Source organism: Orcinus orca, chromosome 12 (genome assembly GCF_937001465.1).
Source record: "Orcinus orca chromosome 12, mOrcOrc1.1, whole genome shotgun sequence".
NCBI lineage: Eukaryota > Metazoa > Chordata > Mammalia > Artiodactyla > Delphinidae > Orcinus > Orcinus orca.
The window spans coordinates 72,240,229-72,256,674 of record NC_064570.1 but is presented as its reverse complement, the minus strand read 5'-3'; the positions used below and the strand labels follow the sequence as shown (position 1 = coordinate 72,256,674).

Sequence of the window (16,446 nt, the reverse complement as noted above, 5' to 3'; positions counted from 1 at the left end):
AAATTTTGTGTGTATATGTACATATTATCTTCAATATTTTCAATAAATATCAGTTTACAAACTAAAAGGAACATTCAACATTTCCAACGTAACAAATCCCACCCCTGAGTTAACCTGGTAACATGACTGTATCAATATGTCTGAAGTCTCTACAAGACTTGACAACAGCTCAGCTCTTCAATTAAATTTGTTCCAAGAGCTATTGAAAACAGAAAGCCCAGTGATTGTTCCTTCTAAAAAAGAAAGTTAGTACATACAAGAGTACCTACCTCGTTTTAGGATCTGACTGCAAGATTGCAAAGTTGCATCCACTTGGATCTGTGCTGACACTAACAGCTCTATGGGCAAAAGTAAGTTTCTCAAGTCGAATTCTTTCATATGCACTATTTATATCAGAGACACAAGACACATCTGGTGAGGAATTATGAAGGTTTGATAAAATCTCTGCTAAAAAGAAAAAAATAAACTTCCATTAATCAAGGCTCTGTTGAAACTTAAAATGATTTAGGAGTAAATAACAGAAAAACAATTAGGAGAATATGGAAATATCTTTTGTCTGTGTTAAGTCCTTCTGAAGAACTACATCTTCTCTCTCTTCAACATAATTTACACCCTATATATTGGTTGGCTTATATAAAGGAAATTTTGGTGGGTCAATTCTCAATTATTCATGATATTATCCTCCACATTGCAACCAAAGCTATCTAAAAGGCAAATACAATGTTATACTACCTTTTAAAATTCCTTAGCTTCCATTAAAAATTTTATTTGCTCCCTCCCTTCTTCTCCCCCTTCCTTCCATTTATTCAGCAAATATCTGAGTGACCACACTGTGCTACTGTGATAAAGTGCTTTTCAGTGTATCCCTAGTAATACAGTAGTGAACCTATAAGATAGGCATGTCCCTACCATCTTGAAGTACACAATGTAGCAGAGAAGGCAGACATTAAACAAATGATTTTTTCATTAAAAGTCAGATCAAGCCTATTTAAAAAAAATATGAAATGTGCATGCAAAGAAATGATTCTGACTGTAGTATGAAAAATGTTTAAAGTAAACAAAAATAAAGAAAGAGAGATCATTTAGGAAACTAAGAGTCCAGAAAAAGAATGAACACTATAGACTGAGGTTGTAGCAATGAAACTAGAGAAAGTGAAGATTTCAAAAATATTTAAAATGGAAGTGACAAAACTTGGTGACCAATGGGATGTAGAGGGTGAGTGAACATGGGGTGTGAAAGATACCCATTTACTTAGAAACACTGAAAAGCAGATGCATGAGCATGAGATCAGAATTCAGTTTTAGACCACTAAATATGACTAAGACACAATTCTGAGGACTTCCAACACTTACAAGTCAAATGTGCATTCTAGTTACTCTCTCAAAAATTCACTCTTTTTCAGCCTCACAGGGCTTTCCTAATCTTCCCCTGACACTCAGTTACTCTAATTTCTATGCTCTCAAAAAACTTATTATGTGCACATTAGTATTTGTCTCCATGAACTGCAAATATTTATATACATGTCTATTGCCCCTACAAACTCGTAAGTGTCTGAGAACAGGGGCCTGTCATATATTTTTGTATTATTAAAACCTAGCCCTATATCCGGCACATAGTAAATATATCTTAAATGTTTACACACTTGTGTAATCTATAAAGAAATAAAATATGACAACTCAATAAACTATCCAAAAATCATTCCTTTGTAGCTTTATAGTTTTGAAGAATATGTTTATAACTTCCTGAGTAATTATAAATGTTCTTTATATATCTTTTAGCATATAATAATTTGATTTATTTATTCAACAGATGACTTAATGAGGGACTATTATGTGTCAGGAAATATGCTGAATGCTAAGTAATATAGAGGAACCTTTGATTCCTCTATAAGGATATACAGACCTTATATCATGGTCCTTGCCATCTTATAATCTGATAGGAGACCAGCATTAAAAAAATTAATCACAAAGATAAATACATAAAAACAAGTAAAATAAGTTGCATGATGAAAATACAAAGAGAGTATCAAAAGTAAAACAGGGTTACTAAGTTTAGATTAAGGAATCAGTGAAAACATCTCTGATGAAGTAAAAATTAAGCTGAGGTGTGAAAAATTAGGAAAGGCCCTGGGACTAATCATAGCTGGACAAGACTGAATACCTGAAGGTCAGTGTGTCTGAAGAGTGGTAAGTGAGAGGGAGAGAATTCAAGAGGAGTTCAGAGATGCAGACAAGAGTCAGAGCAGGAGCCTTGTAGGCCATGTACAGGAAGTGAGGAAACCATCAGAGTTTTTAAACACAGGAATATTAGGATCAGAGCTTAAAAGCTCACTCTGGTAAGAGAATAAAAAGAAGCAAGAGTGGAAATAAGAAAACTTATTTTTTGCAGTCAGTCATGTGATGACTTGGGCTAGGGTGGGAGCAATGAGATGTAAAGAGATAAATGAATTCAAATTTTTCTGGAAGGAAAAAAAAAATCAACAGATTACTAGTTACGGATGAAAGAAAAAAGCTGCTAACCTAAGTTAAAAACCAATGTTAAATAACCCACAAGTTTGTAAATTTATAATCAGATAATTAAGAATGAACTATATAATGTAATGAATGACTTCTATTTTCAATGGTAGCATTTAATTAAAGCTCTCCTTTATATTCATCAAGGAATGAATAAAACTTATCTCCAATTATTCAGCAACTGTTTAATAAAACCACCTGTACTTTTTAAAATTCTCAATGAACATAAAAACCTTATTCTTCCTGTAATTTTCCTCTAAGTCCTAAGATACTTTATAAAAGTTTAATTTTATATATTCAAACATGTAAAAAAACAAAAACAAAAAAACCCATAGCATAAGCCACTCAATTCTCAGTTTGGGGAGAGAAAAAAAAAGGAGCTTGGAAGATGGTTCAAATCCATCTGGGAAGTTTTTTTTTTTTTAAACTTTATATATCCCCGCCCCGAGAGCCAAGGCTAGAGACTAATGTGACCCTGTTACTGATGGGAATGTACCATGACCTCAGGGCATACTAAAAGGTTGAAAACTCTGGATTTAAGTGAATTGAATTTCCTTTGTTTACCTGCAAACACACAACCAAAATCAAAAGAAGCGATATAGGGATAAAACCTAATAACACTTGTCAGTTAAACCTAATGATAAATACTTATAAAATTAAACGTTAGCTAAAGGTATGCCATTCACATATATGAACAAACCTTTCTTTTCAGAACTCTTTCTTTTTTCTTCAAACCATTTCCCTCTAAATCCCTCTCCATCTCTTGTGACAAAAAGAATTTCATTTCTACTTAAAGCAATATCAGAAATGAAGACTTGGCGTGGGTAGGCCCATCGACACTGCTTCAGAGAACTGTTGACTGATCTCCAGCAAAATACCTAAGATAAAACCAAATTTCAGTGGAATAGAAAGCAATATAGCAACTGAACAACCAAAAAATGAAATCAAGAGATATTATCTCTAAAAATAAAAGCTCTGATTAGTATTTTCAATGTTCATTCTTTCAAAGTAAAAGATAAACACTACAAAAGTCAAGATGGTGTGTCTTTTAGAAAATACATCAAGCTAACATGAAGCATTAAAAATGCTTTAAAGACACTCCTCTTATGAAGTAATTTTCACTGTTACTTGTTTGGGGCAAACAGATACAATGGAAAGAAAAACAAAAATCTTAATGCTGAAACTCGGAATATTAGACTTGGTGTAGTATTTACAAGAATGTAAACCACCCTATGAAAATCCAAACTTTACTCTCAAGGGGGAGAAAAAAGAGATGTCTGCATAACTCAGGTAAAACAAAGTCTTAGAGACAAAATAAATCATAGAATTCAATGGCTTCCACGTGGTTCTGCAAACCTTAGTGTTCCTGAGAAATAGCTCAGGTTCTGCAAACCTTAGTGTTCCTGAGAAATAGCTCAGGGATGGAGAGCGATGAGGGCTTCCCAATCCAGCTCTATCCAGAGCAGCAACCCTTTTATCTGCTTCACAGATTGGTATTCCAAGTATGATTTCATTTGAGCAATTAATACTGCTGATCTTTAAAAGCTCAATCCCCTCATAATTAAGAAACCTGAAGCACAGAATGGTATCTGCCAAGGTCACTCAAAAGTTACGTACACAAAAAGTAGACTGTATTGATTAACTGATTCCGTCAGAGCTTGGTTGTCATTTTTACAGCAAAGTAATTAATTTTACAGGAAGTAAATATCCACGTGTATAAACAAGCTAGATCCTTATTAATGTAAATGAAATAAATCCCAAAGTCAAATTTTGTTTGTTTGTTTTTTTTGCAGTACACGGGCCTCTCACTGTTGTGGCCCCTCCCGTTGCGGAGCAGGCTCCGACGCGCAGGCTCAGCGGCCATGGCTCACAGGCCCAGCTGCTCCGCGGCATGTGGGATCTTCCCGGACCGGGGCACGAACCCGTGTCCCCTGCATCGGCAGGCGGACTCTCAACCACTGCGCCACCAGGGAAGCCCCCAAAGTCAAGTGTTTACATATTCAACCTTTTAAATGCAATTCCATGCCTCTGCTTCCTGCTTTTAGTACAAATTAGATCTCTAATTCTTAAATATAGTTCCCTCAAATAAAATCATCAACCACAGTAGATTTATGCCTGTAATGTACCAGCAGGTGGAGCTTTATGATTAATTCTTCAATTTCTAAAATGCCAATTTGTATAGCACTTTATAAAACCTCAGAAAACACTTGCATGTTATTATTTTATAAACAAAAAGCAGAAAGCAATCTGTGTTTTTCCAGTCACAGTGTAAAATTTTTTCAGTGTTTCTAATGTATAATACATATTTTTAATTGACAATTTTATCAGAGGAATAAAAATTAGAACTCTATTTACTTAACGGAAAAGAGGTAAGAGAGTCTTTTTTTTTTTTTTTTTGGCTGCACCATGCAGCATGCGGAATCTTAGTTTCCTGACCAGGGATTGAACCCGTGCCCCCTGCACTGGGAGTGTGGAGTCTTAACCCCTGGACCGCCAGGGAAGTCCCAGAGATTCTTTATATAGTGATCTAGAAATACATTTTCTATATGATAGTTATGATCTCTGCATATATATTATGTGTACATTTGTTTAAAACCAAATGAGAGAAAATTTCCAATTATGTATTTTTAATATTGCCAGCTTAGCTTTTTATTTTTTAAGAATAGTTACATATCTCATATCTATGCAATTCAAAACCATTTTTCAGTACTCAGTGTATATATCAAATAAGCTATCAAAACCTCTTACTTCCATTTTAAGCACAATAAATGAAAATTTAAACTACAGTTTAACAAGGCAGTACTATGCAACATCAGTTAAATGTCATCATACTTTCTTTGAAATACCAGCTCCCAACTCTCAATAATTAGTACTGGACATCAAAAACAAGTAGGGAAGGCTTCCCTGGTGGTGCAGTGGTTGAGAGTCCGCCTGCCAATGCAGGGGACACGGGTTCGTGCCCTGGTCCGGGAAGATCCCACATGCCGCAGAGCGGCTAGGCCCGTGAGCCATGGCCGCTAAGCCTGCGCGTCTGGAGCCTGTGCTCTGCAAAGGGAGAGGCCACAAAGGTGAGAGGCCCGCGTACCCCAAAAAAAAAAAAAAAAAAACAAACAAAAAAAAACAAGTAGGGAAACAAAAGTCAACAGGAATCATCACTATCATAGCAATACAGTTTTACATTATCAGGTCTCCTACAGCTATCAACTAAGAACAAGATTACTATGCTTTTTTATAAATATATACTCACCCTTCCAGCTCCATCCATTGCAAGAATGCAAATTTTTTCACCCCCATTTTCTTTCAAATGTTCAGGATCAACTTTGTATTCCATATGCCCCCCAGATACAAGAACCTTTTTCACATTTAGTTGTCTGGGTGAAAAAAAAAATTCTAGATTAACATGTTCTCTAAAACATACAATCAATTTTAAAGAAATTACTGTTCAAACACTAATTTAGGGTGATTATTGTGAAAGGTGGAGTAAGATGATTTGACCTTTGTTATCCTTAGTTCCTCCTTTTATGAGTTTCCCCTACACAATGACCATTTCTTTCTATGGCAAGTCCTTCCCTCCCCAAAGGTCTCTACCTACCCAGATACACACATTAAATATCTAAAACCTCACTTGCTCATGTACACACATTCTCTCTAGATTAAATAACTGATAAGGCTAAAAGCTCCTAAATATATCTGCATTTTAACAGAAAAAATTTAAACCTCAAATCAAAACAAAAATCCTTAATTTCAAATATGGACAACTTTAGATATACCTACCAAAAAAACATTAGTATTGCTAATTTAATAACTCATCCACTAGCCAATTCATTATACATTTCATTACATCTACACACGTGATGTGCCTATAGCATTGTGTGAAACCTGCCTGCTATTACTCCAATGATTATCCTCCCTTTCAGATATTTTACCCACGTTTTAAAATGTTTTTCTTTTTTTGTTTGTTTAATGTTTTTCTTCTCAAAATTACTACATTGTAACCAGCTGTAACAGAAGAATTTTCTTAGTGAAAACTTGGATGTAACTTATATTTATGTAATTTAATGTTATCAGGGCAGATTTTATAAATGTAAAGTAAAAACAAAACCTAACATTTCACAAATCATCTCATGCTCAGAAAGAAACCTACACAGTCAGTTCTAAGAAACATGTATGTTCACATTTTCATGTTTTTATAACTGAAATATGACCTACAATTGATAACCTTCCAGTTGTTACACACAAAAGATAAGTTGTATGTATTGATGGTTGACATCTGCTCATGAGCTAACCTCATAGTTGGTATCTGTTCATGAAGTTACCATCTCATTGACATTAGCAAAAGCACATTCTGTTGAATTTCAATTCAAATCCCTGATTACTTTAAAAGTTGGATAGCTACTCTCTAGAATTCCTACACACTCCTGTTTCTACTAACTGAGCTATTGTACCTGCTCAAAGATCTATTTCTCTACTTGTATTTATTACTACAGTTATAATATAATGAAACATCATGTAAACCAATGAAATATTAGTCTGAAAAGAACACTTTCTATAAAAGCTGAATACTTTAAAAAGACACAATAAATATGACAAGCAAAAAACGGCTGTTGGGCTTCCCTGGTGGTGCAGTGGTTGAGAGTCCGCCTGCCGATGCAGGGGACACGGGTTCGTGCCCCAGTCCGGGAAGATCCCACATGCCGTGGAGCGACTGGGCCCGTGAGCCATGGCCGCTGAGCCTGCGTGTCCGGAGCCTGTGCTCCGCAACAGGAGAAGCCACAACAGTGAGAGGCCCGCGTACCGCAAGAAAAAAAACAACAAAAAATAACGGCTGTCAAATCAGATATGGATTAACCAACTATATAAAATACTGAAAATGTATAAAAAATATAGGATTTTGCCTTTAACTTACTTCACACTTGTTTTTAAGCACTTGCTCCTTAAATCATTCAAAATGAAGTAACAGGTAACACATTATAAGTATTATAAGTATGGTTTATGCACAAAAGACAGAGAACTCCAGTTGGTAGACCCATCTAAGTTTTATAATTCCCTGCTTAAACTGACTTTTTGATTAGACAGCCAACTGCTTGTTTACTGCATGTTACTAAAACAGGTAACAACTGCCTATACAGATACAAAGATAAGAAAATATACCACTTAGGTATAAATACAAGGACTGAGTAGAGGGTCCACAGAATATGATTTTTTTTTAAATAAATAAGTGTATAATATATAAAAGGCTACACGTGAACCAATGATAGTGTCACAAACCAAGAATTATGATTCATCTAGTTCTGTGCACCTGAAGCATAAAAAAAGGGAAACTTATAGGTCATATTTAACCATATGTTATCGTAATTCAGAAATACTATTTTACAACCTACAAAGAACTTTTATATATATTTACTGGATGTTTGCCAAAAGACTAAGATTATCAAAGGCAAAAACTCCTGACTTTCCCACCGTTCAATTTTCTCCATTTGACATTTCAGAGAATGCATAAAGCTGATACTCAGATATTTGCTGGAAGAGCTGAATTATTATTAAAGTATGTTTCTTTCACAAAAATACACATACTTAGAAGCCATCTTCTTGCACTGATAGTCTGCAAGTAAGTAAATATCTCCCTTTGTGGTAACACAGACAGTTGCCCCATCACTAGCAGCAACCAAAGACACAGTGATGTCCTTATGGTGAAGGGCAGAGACTTGACGAGGGGCAGTTACACACTTTTCTCCATTGGGATCTAGTAAATAACCTAAAAAATTACACAAATAAACAAATCACAAAATATCCGTTTTAAGAATACAATTTGTTTTTCAGATATTGTCATCATGGATTTCTTACCCAGCTGTCCACCATTTAGTCCCATGGTGTAAACAGCTTCTCTAGTCCATAGCACTGTATGAAACCTGCCTGCTGCTACTCCGGTGACTGTCCTCCCTTTAAGATATTTTGCTTGCATCTATTCAAAAGACAAACAAGACTTCAGTTTATTAGGTACCTATGAACTAACAGAATTTTGCACAAGATCCAGTAGACCAGGGTAGCAAATATATGGCATATTTGCTGCCAGTACCCCCCTCAAGTGCTAATGGCATTCATCATTAATAGATCTCAGCACTAATACTGACACCCCAACTCTTCTCAGAATACAAGACATCTTGATGCAGCCACCTTAAGTCAGGAGTTTAAACATGTAAAAAAAAAAAAAACTGACACAGTATAAAAACCAAATCATTAAACTTTTGTTAACAAGCAATATGCAAAACAGGCATTCTCATTCTTATTGAAAACTATGATACTTTTAAATTTGACATATCCAGAGTATCTCAACAGTGACACTACTGACAGTTTGAACCAGATCATTCTTCGTTGTGGGGACTGTGTTGTGCATCGTAGGAGGTTTAGCAGCATCCCTGGACTCTGCCCACTAGATGTCGGTAGCACTACTCCCACCCCTACACCCAGCTGTGACAACTAAAAATGTTTCTAGACATTGCCGAATGGCTCCTGGGGTACAAAACTGTCCGCACTTAATACTGGCTATGTCCATATCAACCCAGAGTTCCACGGTAGCCACACAATGAGAATAAAAATGGGAGTAAAATCTACCATTTCTAAAGTCTGCAAAATGATTAAATATCTACAAATTCCACAGTTGGTTGGGGAAAATGGGCCTAAGAAGTACCACAGATTGCAAACTACCTCTGATTATTTTGGAGTAATTCCTGTTGATTCATTAGCCATCCAGGATGGAAAAGCACTGGATTTTAAAGCTTATTACTAAAAATGTATATCTAATAATCATTTTAAATCCAGAGGATTAAACCAGTGAAGAAGTCTAACACCCAAAATGCAAAACCTTATGAGTTGAAAACACATTTGCTATATGTGATGATTCTAGTAACATATTAATTTAAAGCACCAGTCCTGTCCTGCGTACTAGGTCCCTGAAGTTGAGGAAAGGCCACCCTCTGGTGGTGGTTGTACAAATGCGAAAGGGAAAACAGAACAAAAACAGTTGCTTTTAGACCTATGTTCCCTCACGTAAACTTGCCAGGTATGATTTCTGCGCAGAGACAGATCTACCATGAAGCCAATAAGCTTAAGTTTCTGGATGCCTCATTTACATGGCCCACTTTTTACTTATAAAATTTCTATTTTTTTCTTAAGAAGGGCCTCAAAATTATTTAAATTTCAAACCCAAAATATCTGGATTCCCTGATGCTTATGAACACTTACAAGTTGAATCTAAGGCAGTTTGCTGCCTAATGTCCCAAGTGCTCTTTCTCACTCCAAACAAATGTTAATCTGTACATTACTACGCTTAATTTCTCCTGTGAAAAATAAAATATATACCACTGAAGAAACACACTGTTGAATACAAGTAAAATAAGTTGCTCTGTCAATGCCTTCCATTTTTTTGTCCATATAGGTTTTACACGAATGGTCACCTTATTATTTAAAAAAGAGAAGTTTGGGCTTCCCTGGTGGCGCAGTGGTTGAGAGTCCGCCTGCCGATGCAGGGGACACGGGTTTGTGCCCCGGTCCAGGAAGACCCCACATGCCGCGGAGCGGCTGGGCCCGTGAGCCATGGCTGCTGAGCCTGCGTATCCGGAGCCTGTGCTCCGCAATGGGAGAGGCCACAACAGTGAGAGGCCTGCGTACCGCAAAAAAATAAAAAATAAAATAAATAAAATAAAAATAAAAAAGAGAAGTTTACCTGTCTAGGTACATTACAACTGGAAGGTGGAGGAATGATTCCTAATTGATGAAAAATATTTAGACCAAACGTATAAACACATCCATCTTCAGTTAATACAACAGTATGATCCTTAGCAGCTGCCACTTGAGAACAATTATGACCACTCAGTCCTTCCACAAGCCTAGGGACCTACAAAATAAAATTAACTTCAGTATATCACATTAACCGTTTATATAAAGTACAAAATACAAATAGAATCTTATGATACCACATCCCAAATGATACGACTGCTATACGGCTGTACCTATCATAGGCAAACTGTACAATTCAGCAAGGGGGAGATAAGTTTAACGGACATTCCTTTATAAGTAAAATACAAAATCCCAGTGAGACATTTCAATAAAACAATTTGATTCAATAAATGATTTTTGAGCCCTTATCATTTATCATACACCAAGTGCAAATGTGTCTGGTTTGAATAAAGGGAGCTCTTCAGCCAAAGTATTCATTGGTGTAGTGAAGAAATAAATAAGAATACAGGAATCAATGCAGCCCTTCAATGCATAACCAAACATACGATACCATATTCCTTTAAAGTCATTTGTTCTGGGTTCAAATCTTAATTCTGTCATTTACCAGCTATTTGATCTCAAACAAACCTCATCTTTTCTCATTTTCTTCATCTGAACACAAAATAATAATAGTATTTTGGATGATAAAAAATCAGCATAAGGAGTAAATGAGTTAGTAAGTACAAAACACAACACTCTCTGGCTCAGAGTAAACAATTGATAAATGAGTGCTATTATTATTGTCATTGTGTATAAAATGAGGATAATAAGGCCTATAACCTCACAGTGCTGTTGTCAGGCTTAAAGCAAGGCAATGATATTGCATGGAAAGCATGAACAATGCCTAGAACATAATATACCCTTGAAAAAAATGGAAGAGACCACCATAGCTCTCTCTCATTTTTAAAGACCTCTTAACTGATGAACATGCCAGCAGTCCCCTCAAAAAAAACTTACCTTAAAAGTAACCTAGTGAGGAAATAACTTTCCTGAATGTAATGATTATTAGGTTTCTTCCAATTAGCACTAAGTTTCAGTAGCATAAGAGTCAATTTTGTGATTATACAATGAAAATATTGGCCCAATTTTCAGACCACAAATACCTTAATGAGAAGTTAAAAATGAATAAAAACTTAGATCCTGGACTACAGGAAGAGTTTTACAATTAGTCTGATTTTTTAAATTTCAACTATGGAAATATTTTAAAGCTTATTTATGTACTCTCCTGACTCGATGTTTGCTATACAATATAATTTTACTTTGATGCTTTAGAATTTTGCATCATATCTAAATCCTTATTTTGAACACAATACACCAGGAAAGTAACTGATCTTGTAAACTCTATTATCAGTCGGTATATTATTTTCTCCTTATAGTTGGTTAAAAAAATTTTTTAGTTAACTGAGGTTTCCAGTTTATACAATTTTACCAAAGTTACCTAAACTGTATAATGACATTTCAATTACCAAGCATGTCTGTTCATCTCCATGGCCTAATCGTCCTCCAGGACCATGACCACAGGTATAAACTTGCCCTTTCTGAGACAGAAACACTGAGTGAAATTTACAAAGCACCACCTACAGGAAAACAAGAGAATATTATTAAACTTCTGTGAATAAAACATCCTTTATTTTATAAAAAAGAAATAACAGAATATTACTAATTGTTTAAGCTAGATAATGGGTACATTAGGATTCATTATACTGTTCTCTCTACTTTGTACATGTTTAAAGTTTTCTGTAATAAAAATTTATAATATATGGTGGTCTATTTTAAAACTACGTCTAAAAACACTGACATTGGGGGAAGAAAAATTTAGAAGGAATTAAGCAAGTGTTACCCACAAGAGACTAAACAAAGGAAAATGCAAATCTTAAGTATTCAACTACAAAAAGTAGTAGTCAGTTGTTTTCCAATTTCATAAAATCTCAAACAGCAAGAATTGAACAGAGTAAAATATGAAGCATAAAGATTACCAAATAGTGACTATTACTAAAGAAAATAATAAAAGTGCCTTAAGGGTATTTTTTCCAACATCACCTTATAAACAGGGAGTGGGGGGGGTAAACAGTACATGCTTTTTATACCTCTGATTTTGTCTAATATACCTTTAATATAATTACATGGCTTTAAATAATTTTACACTAATTTTCAAGCTCTTCTCTTTTCCCCACTTCCTTCCCAGAACCCTCCTTGCCCTCTGACAAACAGTTCCATTTTCATACATTCTTACCAGAAAACAAGGTTACTATAAAAGGGTTGAACTGCATCAGCAGAAGGCAATAATAGGAAACCAAGAGCAGTTTTAAATATGCATGCACTTACATACGTAACCTGCAGGCCACACTTTGCTACTTTTCAATGCATCAGTATACTTATTTTACCTTAATACTATCTAAAAATCCTTTTTTACTTTTAAAAATAATCTGCATTTACATCTCTTATGCCACCCATAAATATTTCTAACTTAGGATATTAAAAAAAGGATTAAGAAATAAAAAATCCTAGAATTATTTTCCAGAAAGTCAGGGTCCTTTGGAAAAATAAGAAAATCATGGACTTCCCTGGTGGCGCAGGTTAAGAATCTGCCTGCCAATGCAAGGGACACGGGTTCAAGCTCTGGTCCAGGAAGATCCCACATGCCACAGAGCAACTAAGCCCGTGCACCACAACTACTGAGCCTGCACACCACAACTACTGAAGCCCGCAGGCCTAGAGCCTGTGCTCCGCAACGAGAAGCCACCGCAATGAGAAGCCCGAGCACCGCAGTGAAGAGTAGCCCCTGTTCACAGTAACTAGAGAAAGCCCGTGCGCAGCAATGAAGACCCAAAGCAACCAAAAAAAAAAGTTACAAGCTGAATTGCAAGCTCTGTTTACACATATCCCTAAACCACTTGGCGAGTTCTGTAAATACATGTGCCTATGATAATGCAAAAATCACTATCTTATTTATTAGCTGTACCACAAATGCCTAAAAAGTCTAAAAATAAAACCCAAAATTGTATTCAAATGTGTAATACAAAGTGACAATCTGTAAGGGAAAAATTTCATGAAACCACAAGTAATACATTTTGTTCAATTCTATATTCAATATTAGGATGCCATTCTATAATCTCTGACTTCTACAAAACAACCAATACCAGAGTGTAAGACCTCCAACTTTAAAACCTCTGAATTTTTTAAGGAGGTAACTGACATGCATTTTCATCTTAATTCTGAGGAATATATTATGCTAATAATAATCATTTCTGTTCCATGGCAGTTAATTCATCTGGTACTATACTACAGAATCAGCCCTTTTTCAGTGAGTAACAGGGCTCTCAATGGTGCTCAGTAAATATTCCCATTAACTTGCTTCCATTTTTCTTACTGAAATTTACACTGCTTTCCTTCCTCTCAAACCTATCCACTGTGCTTGTGTTTCAATCCTCCTTTTCGTAGTTAAAAAAAAAAAAAAAAAAAATCCCTTACATCCTTAATTTCTTCACAAAATACTCTCATATCCTTGCCTTAACTGAAATGTAGTTTTCTCTTTGGGTATACTGTTTCATCCTTAACCCTACCAAGTGGAATATGCTCAGTTCTTCTACAGCACATATATCTTAGGATCAGCAGGTACAATCAGCCCGTTTCCTAATGTCACCATTATTCCTTCACTTTTTTTTTTAACATCTTTATTATTCCTTCACTTTTGTGTAAAAATCTCTGCTCCTGAAAAATCTCACCTCATGAAATCTGACTATATCATGTACTAAGTCAGAAAAGGAAAACAGGTATCTTTCTAAGTGCCTCAACTCTGATCAATCATTAGTGGCTGTTGATGGGTGAATTCTGAGGACCTGTTCAAGTTCAGTTTAAAACAGAGAGGGGAGAGAAGACGGAGGGAGGGAGGGAGGGACGAAGGGAGAACAAGAGTATGCTGTGACTGATTAGCGACGTCTACCTAAGGCTCTGAACTAGGTGAGGAAGAGCAGCCAGCTCTGCTCTAACAGCTTTCCTCACCCTCACTAGAAACTCTGACCCCAGGCTTATGACTCTGGTCCATCCCAAGTCCTTTCAATATCCTAAGTTCCCTCGAGGTCTATGTAGATGGCCAGTCAGAATCCTAGCTTTCAGGACACCACTCTACTCTCTACTTCTCTAGTCACTCTTCATTCCCATGTGGGCTCCTGTTCTTGGCCTCTCAAATTTTAATATTCTCTTGAGTTTAACTCTTCTATTTCATTTTTTTTAAACTGCTAATTGTGATACATTAATTAATGACTTTTGGTGTGAAAACCAGTGTTCTACAGAACCCTAAATATGGTGGCCATATAATATATAATCCAAATATTTGGGGGAATAAAAGGGGAATGACATTAACTATTACATCAGGAAAAAAAATCACGCAGAGATGAACTCAAAAGACATATTCTGAGGTGTAATTTTCAGGATTCAGAAACTGAGATTTATAGCTTTAAAAATTAAGTAGAGAAAGTTTAGGAATGGCAAAATTAGCACTTCAGACAGTTAAATTTAAAAACTTTGAAAGAATGTCTGGAGTACAACTGAAATGAAACTCAAGAGGAAGAAAAGCTGAGGCTACAGATAAATTACACACATACACATACACACACACACACACACACACACAAAGAGAGTTACAGAGACAGATGAGTATGCCAACAGTAGCAAAATCCACTGAAGTGGAATCATCCAGAATTATGATATAAGGCCAAAGACCAAACCTTTAGAATTATCAATTAAAATTTTACAATTACTTATATTTAAGAACTCAGGTTCACTTACCTAAAACTAATAACAAACTTCATTTGAGTATCAACAACAAATTCACTTGAGAAACAATCTGAAGAACTCTAATTAATTAAGTAGAAAGAAAAACTAGAAAATCAACACAAGCTCTACCTTTTAAAAATTAATATCTGTATAATGCCTTCTAACTTTAAACATGCCTTACACAAACATCTCATAGTTTTATGATATTTTACATAGTCTAAATATGATTAAGACTAACAAAATCTAAAAAGAATTAGTAAGTTCTGTTGATCAATTTCTTCATTCAAATATGTTACTGCACCTTCACCAAAGTTAACATAATCCAAATGAAAAGATAAGCTATCAAATACAAAAGTTCTTTTTAATCTCTAAAAGTGCTCAGATTGTATTTCAACATACCTGCTTGATATAAACCCCACTCCTAGAGAACAGATCCACCAACTCAGGATGATGTTTGCTATTCTGGCTTCCATGACCCAGGGTGAAATTTGTATTATCTCCCCAAGTGTAGACATCTGTAGGATCTAAAATGAAAATTAGTTTTTATACTCTTTTACATTTTAAACAAGTATCAGTGTAGTTTAATTATAGATATACTCCACTAATCAGTTTACCTCAAACATGATTCTTCACAAAAACTAATTTAATTACCATATTTAGAAAGATACTACCAACCCTCTCTTTTAAATTATGAATCTAATAATTTACTATATAACTCTAAGAATAGAAATCAGAAAATCCAATTCAGCACAGGCCTGTCCCAATGTAAGCAATCTAACACTTTACCCTTGTTTCTTTAGAAGTTTAACTGCCAAATGATTAAAATACCACCCGCCATATCCACCTAGTTTCCATGAAAATAATACATGTAATTATTTAAATGTAAAATGTTATTAAAACATTTAATATATAAAGGTTCTAAATGAAGCAAACATGATATTAGTTCCTATTTCTAGAGAAACATCATCTTCCAATAGTTTGCTCTTGATAGATGCAAAATCACACTAGAGGTTGGGCCAATATCCATTAAACTGGGATAAAACCTAATCACAGCTAATTATGATATAAATCTTCATTTTTATTTTGGAAGGCTTATAAAGTTCTTGAATGGAATTATAACTGTAACTTGCAATATAGTGTCCAAGACAGAAATAAAAATGAAGAACATGTCCTTACTTAGCTTGCTCACTAGTTAAAATGCAAATTAACTAGTGCCCCCATTTAAACCTCTCCTCCTTTTCAGTCAATTTCCATTACCAAAGCTCACAGGGCAAAAAAATTGGAGATAAGTGCAGTGAGAAGAAGGAACATGTGGGTAGAAGAATCACTTCCTTTCCCCCTCTAGCTCAAATGCTGTTACTTTCTGAATGCACATCAATG

The 16,446-nt window shown here is 35.3% G+C and overlaps 1 protein-coding gene across 5 annotated transcripts in view; it reads right to left on the bottom strand.

Annotated features, from left to right (window-relative positions):
• Window positions 1-16,446, bottom strand: part of IBTK (inhibitor of Bruton tyrosine kinase) — a 93,357-nt gene that overhangs the window by 61,788 nt on the left and 15,123 nt on the right. For 4 of the 5 annotated variants that reach the window (XM_033428558.2, XM_033428556.2, XM_033428554.2 and 1 more), the window contains exons 4-11: window positions 15,466-15,590; window positions 11,757-11,867; window positions 10,238-10,408; window positions 8,359-8,476; window positions 8,089-8,269; window positions 5,762-5,885; window positions 3,215-3,392; window positions 270-447 (exon numbers count right to left, since the gene is read on the bottom strand). In XM_033428558.2, coding sequence (XP_033284449.1) covers window positions 270-447; window positions 3,215-3,392; window positions 5,762-5,885; window positions 8,089-8,269; window positions 8,359-8,476; window positions 10,238-10,408; window positions 11,757-11,867; window positions 15,466-15,590 — 1,186 coding nt within the window. The remainder of the gene's footprint in view (window positions 1-269; window positions 448-3,214; window positions 3,393-5,761; window positions 5,886-8,088; window positions 8,270-8,358; window positions 8,477-10,237; window positions 10,409-11,756; window positions 11,868-15,465; window positions 15,591-16,446) is intronic. The other variant, XM_033428555.2, reaches the window with a different exon arrangement.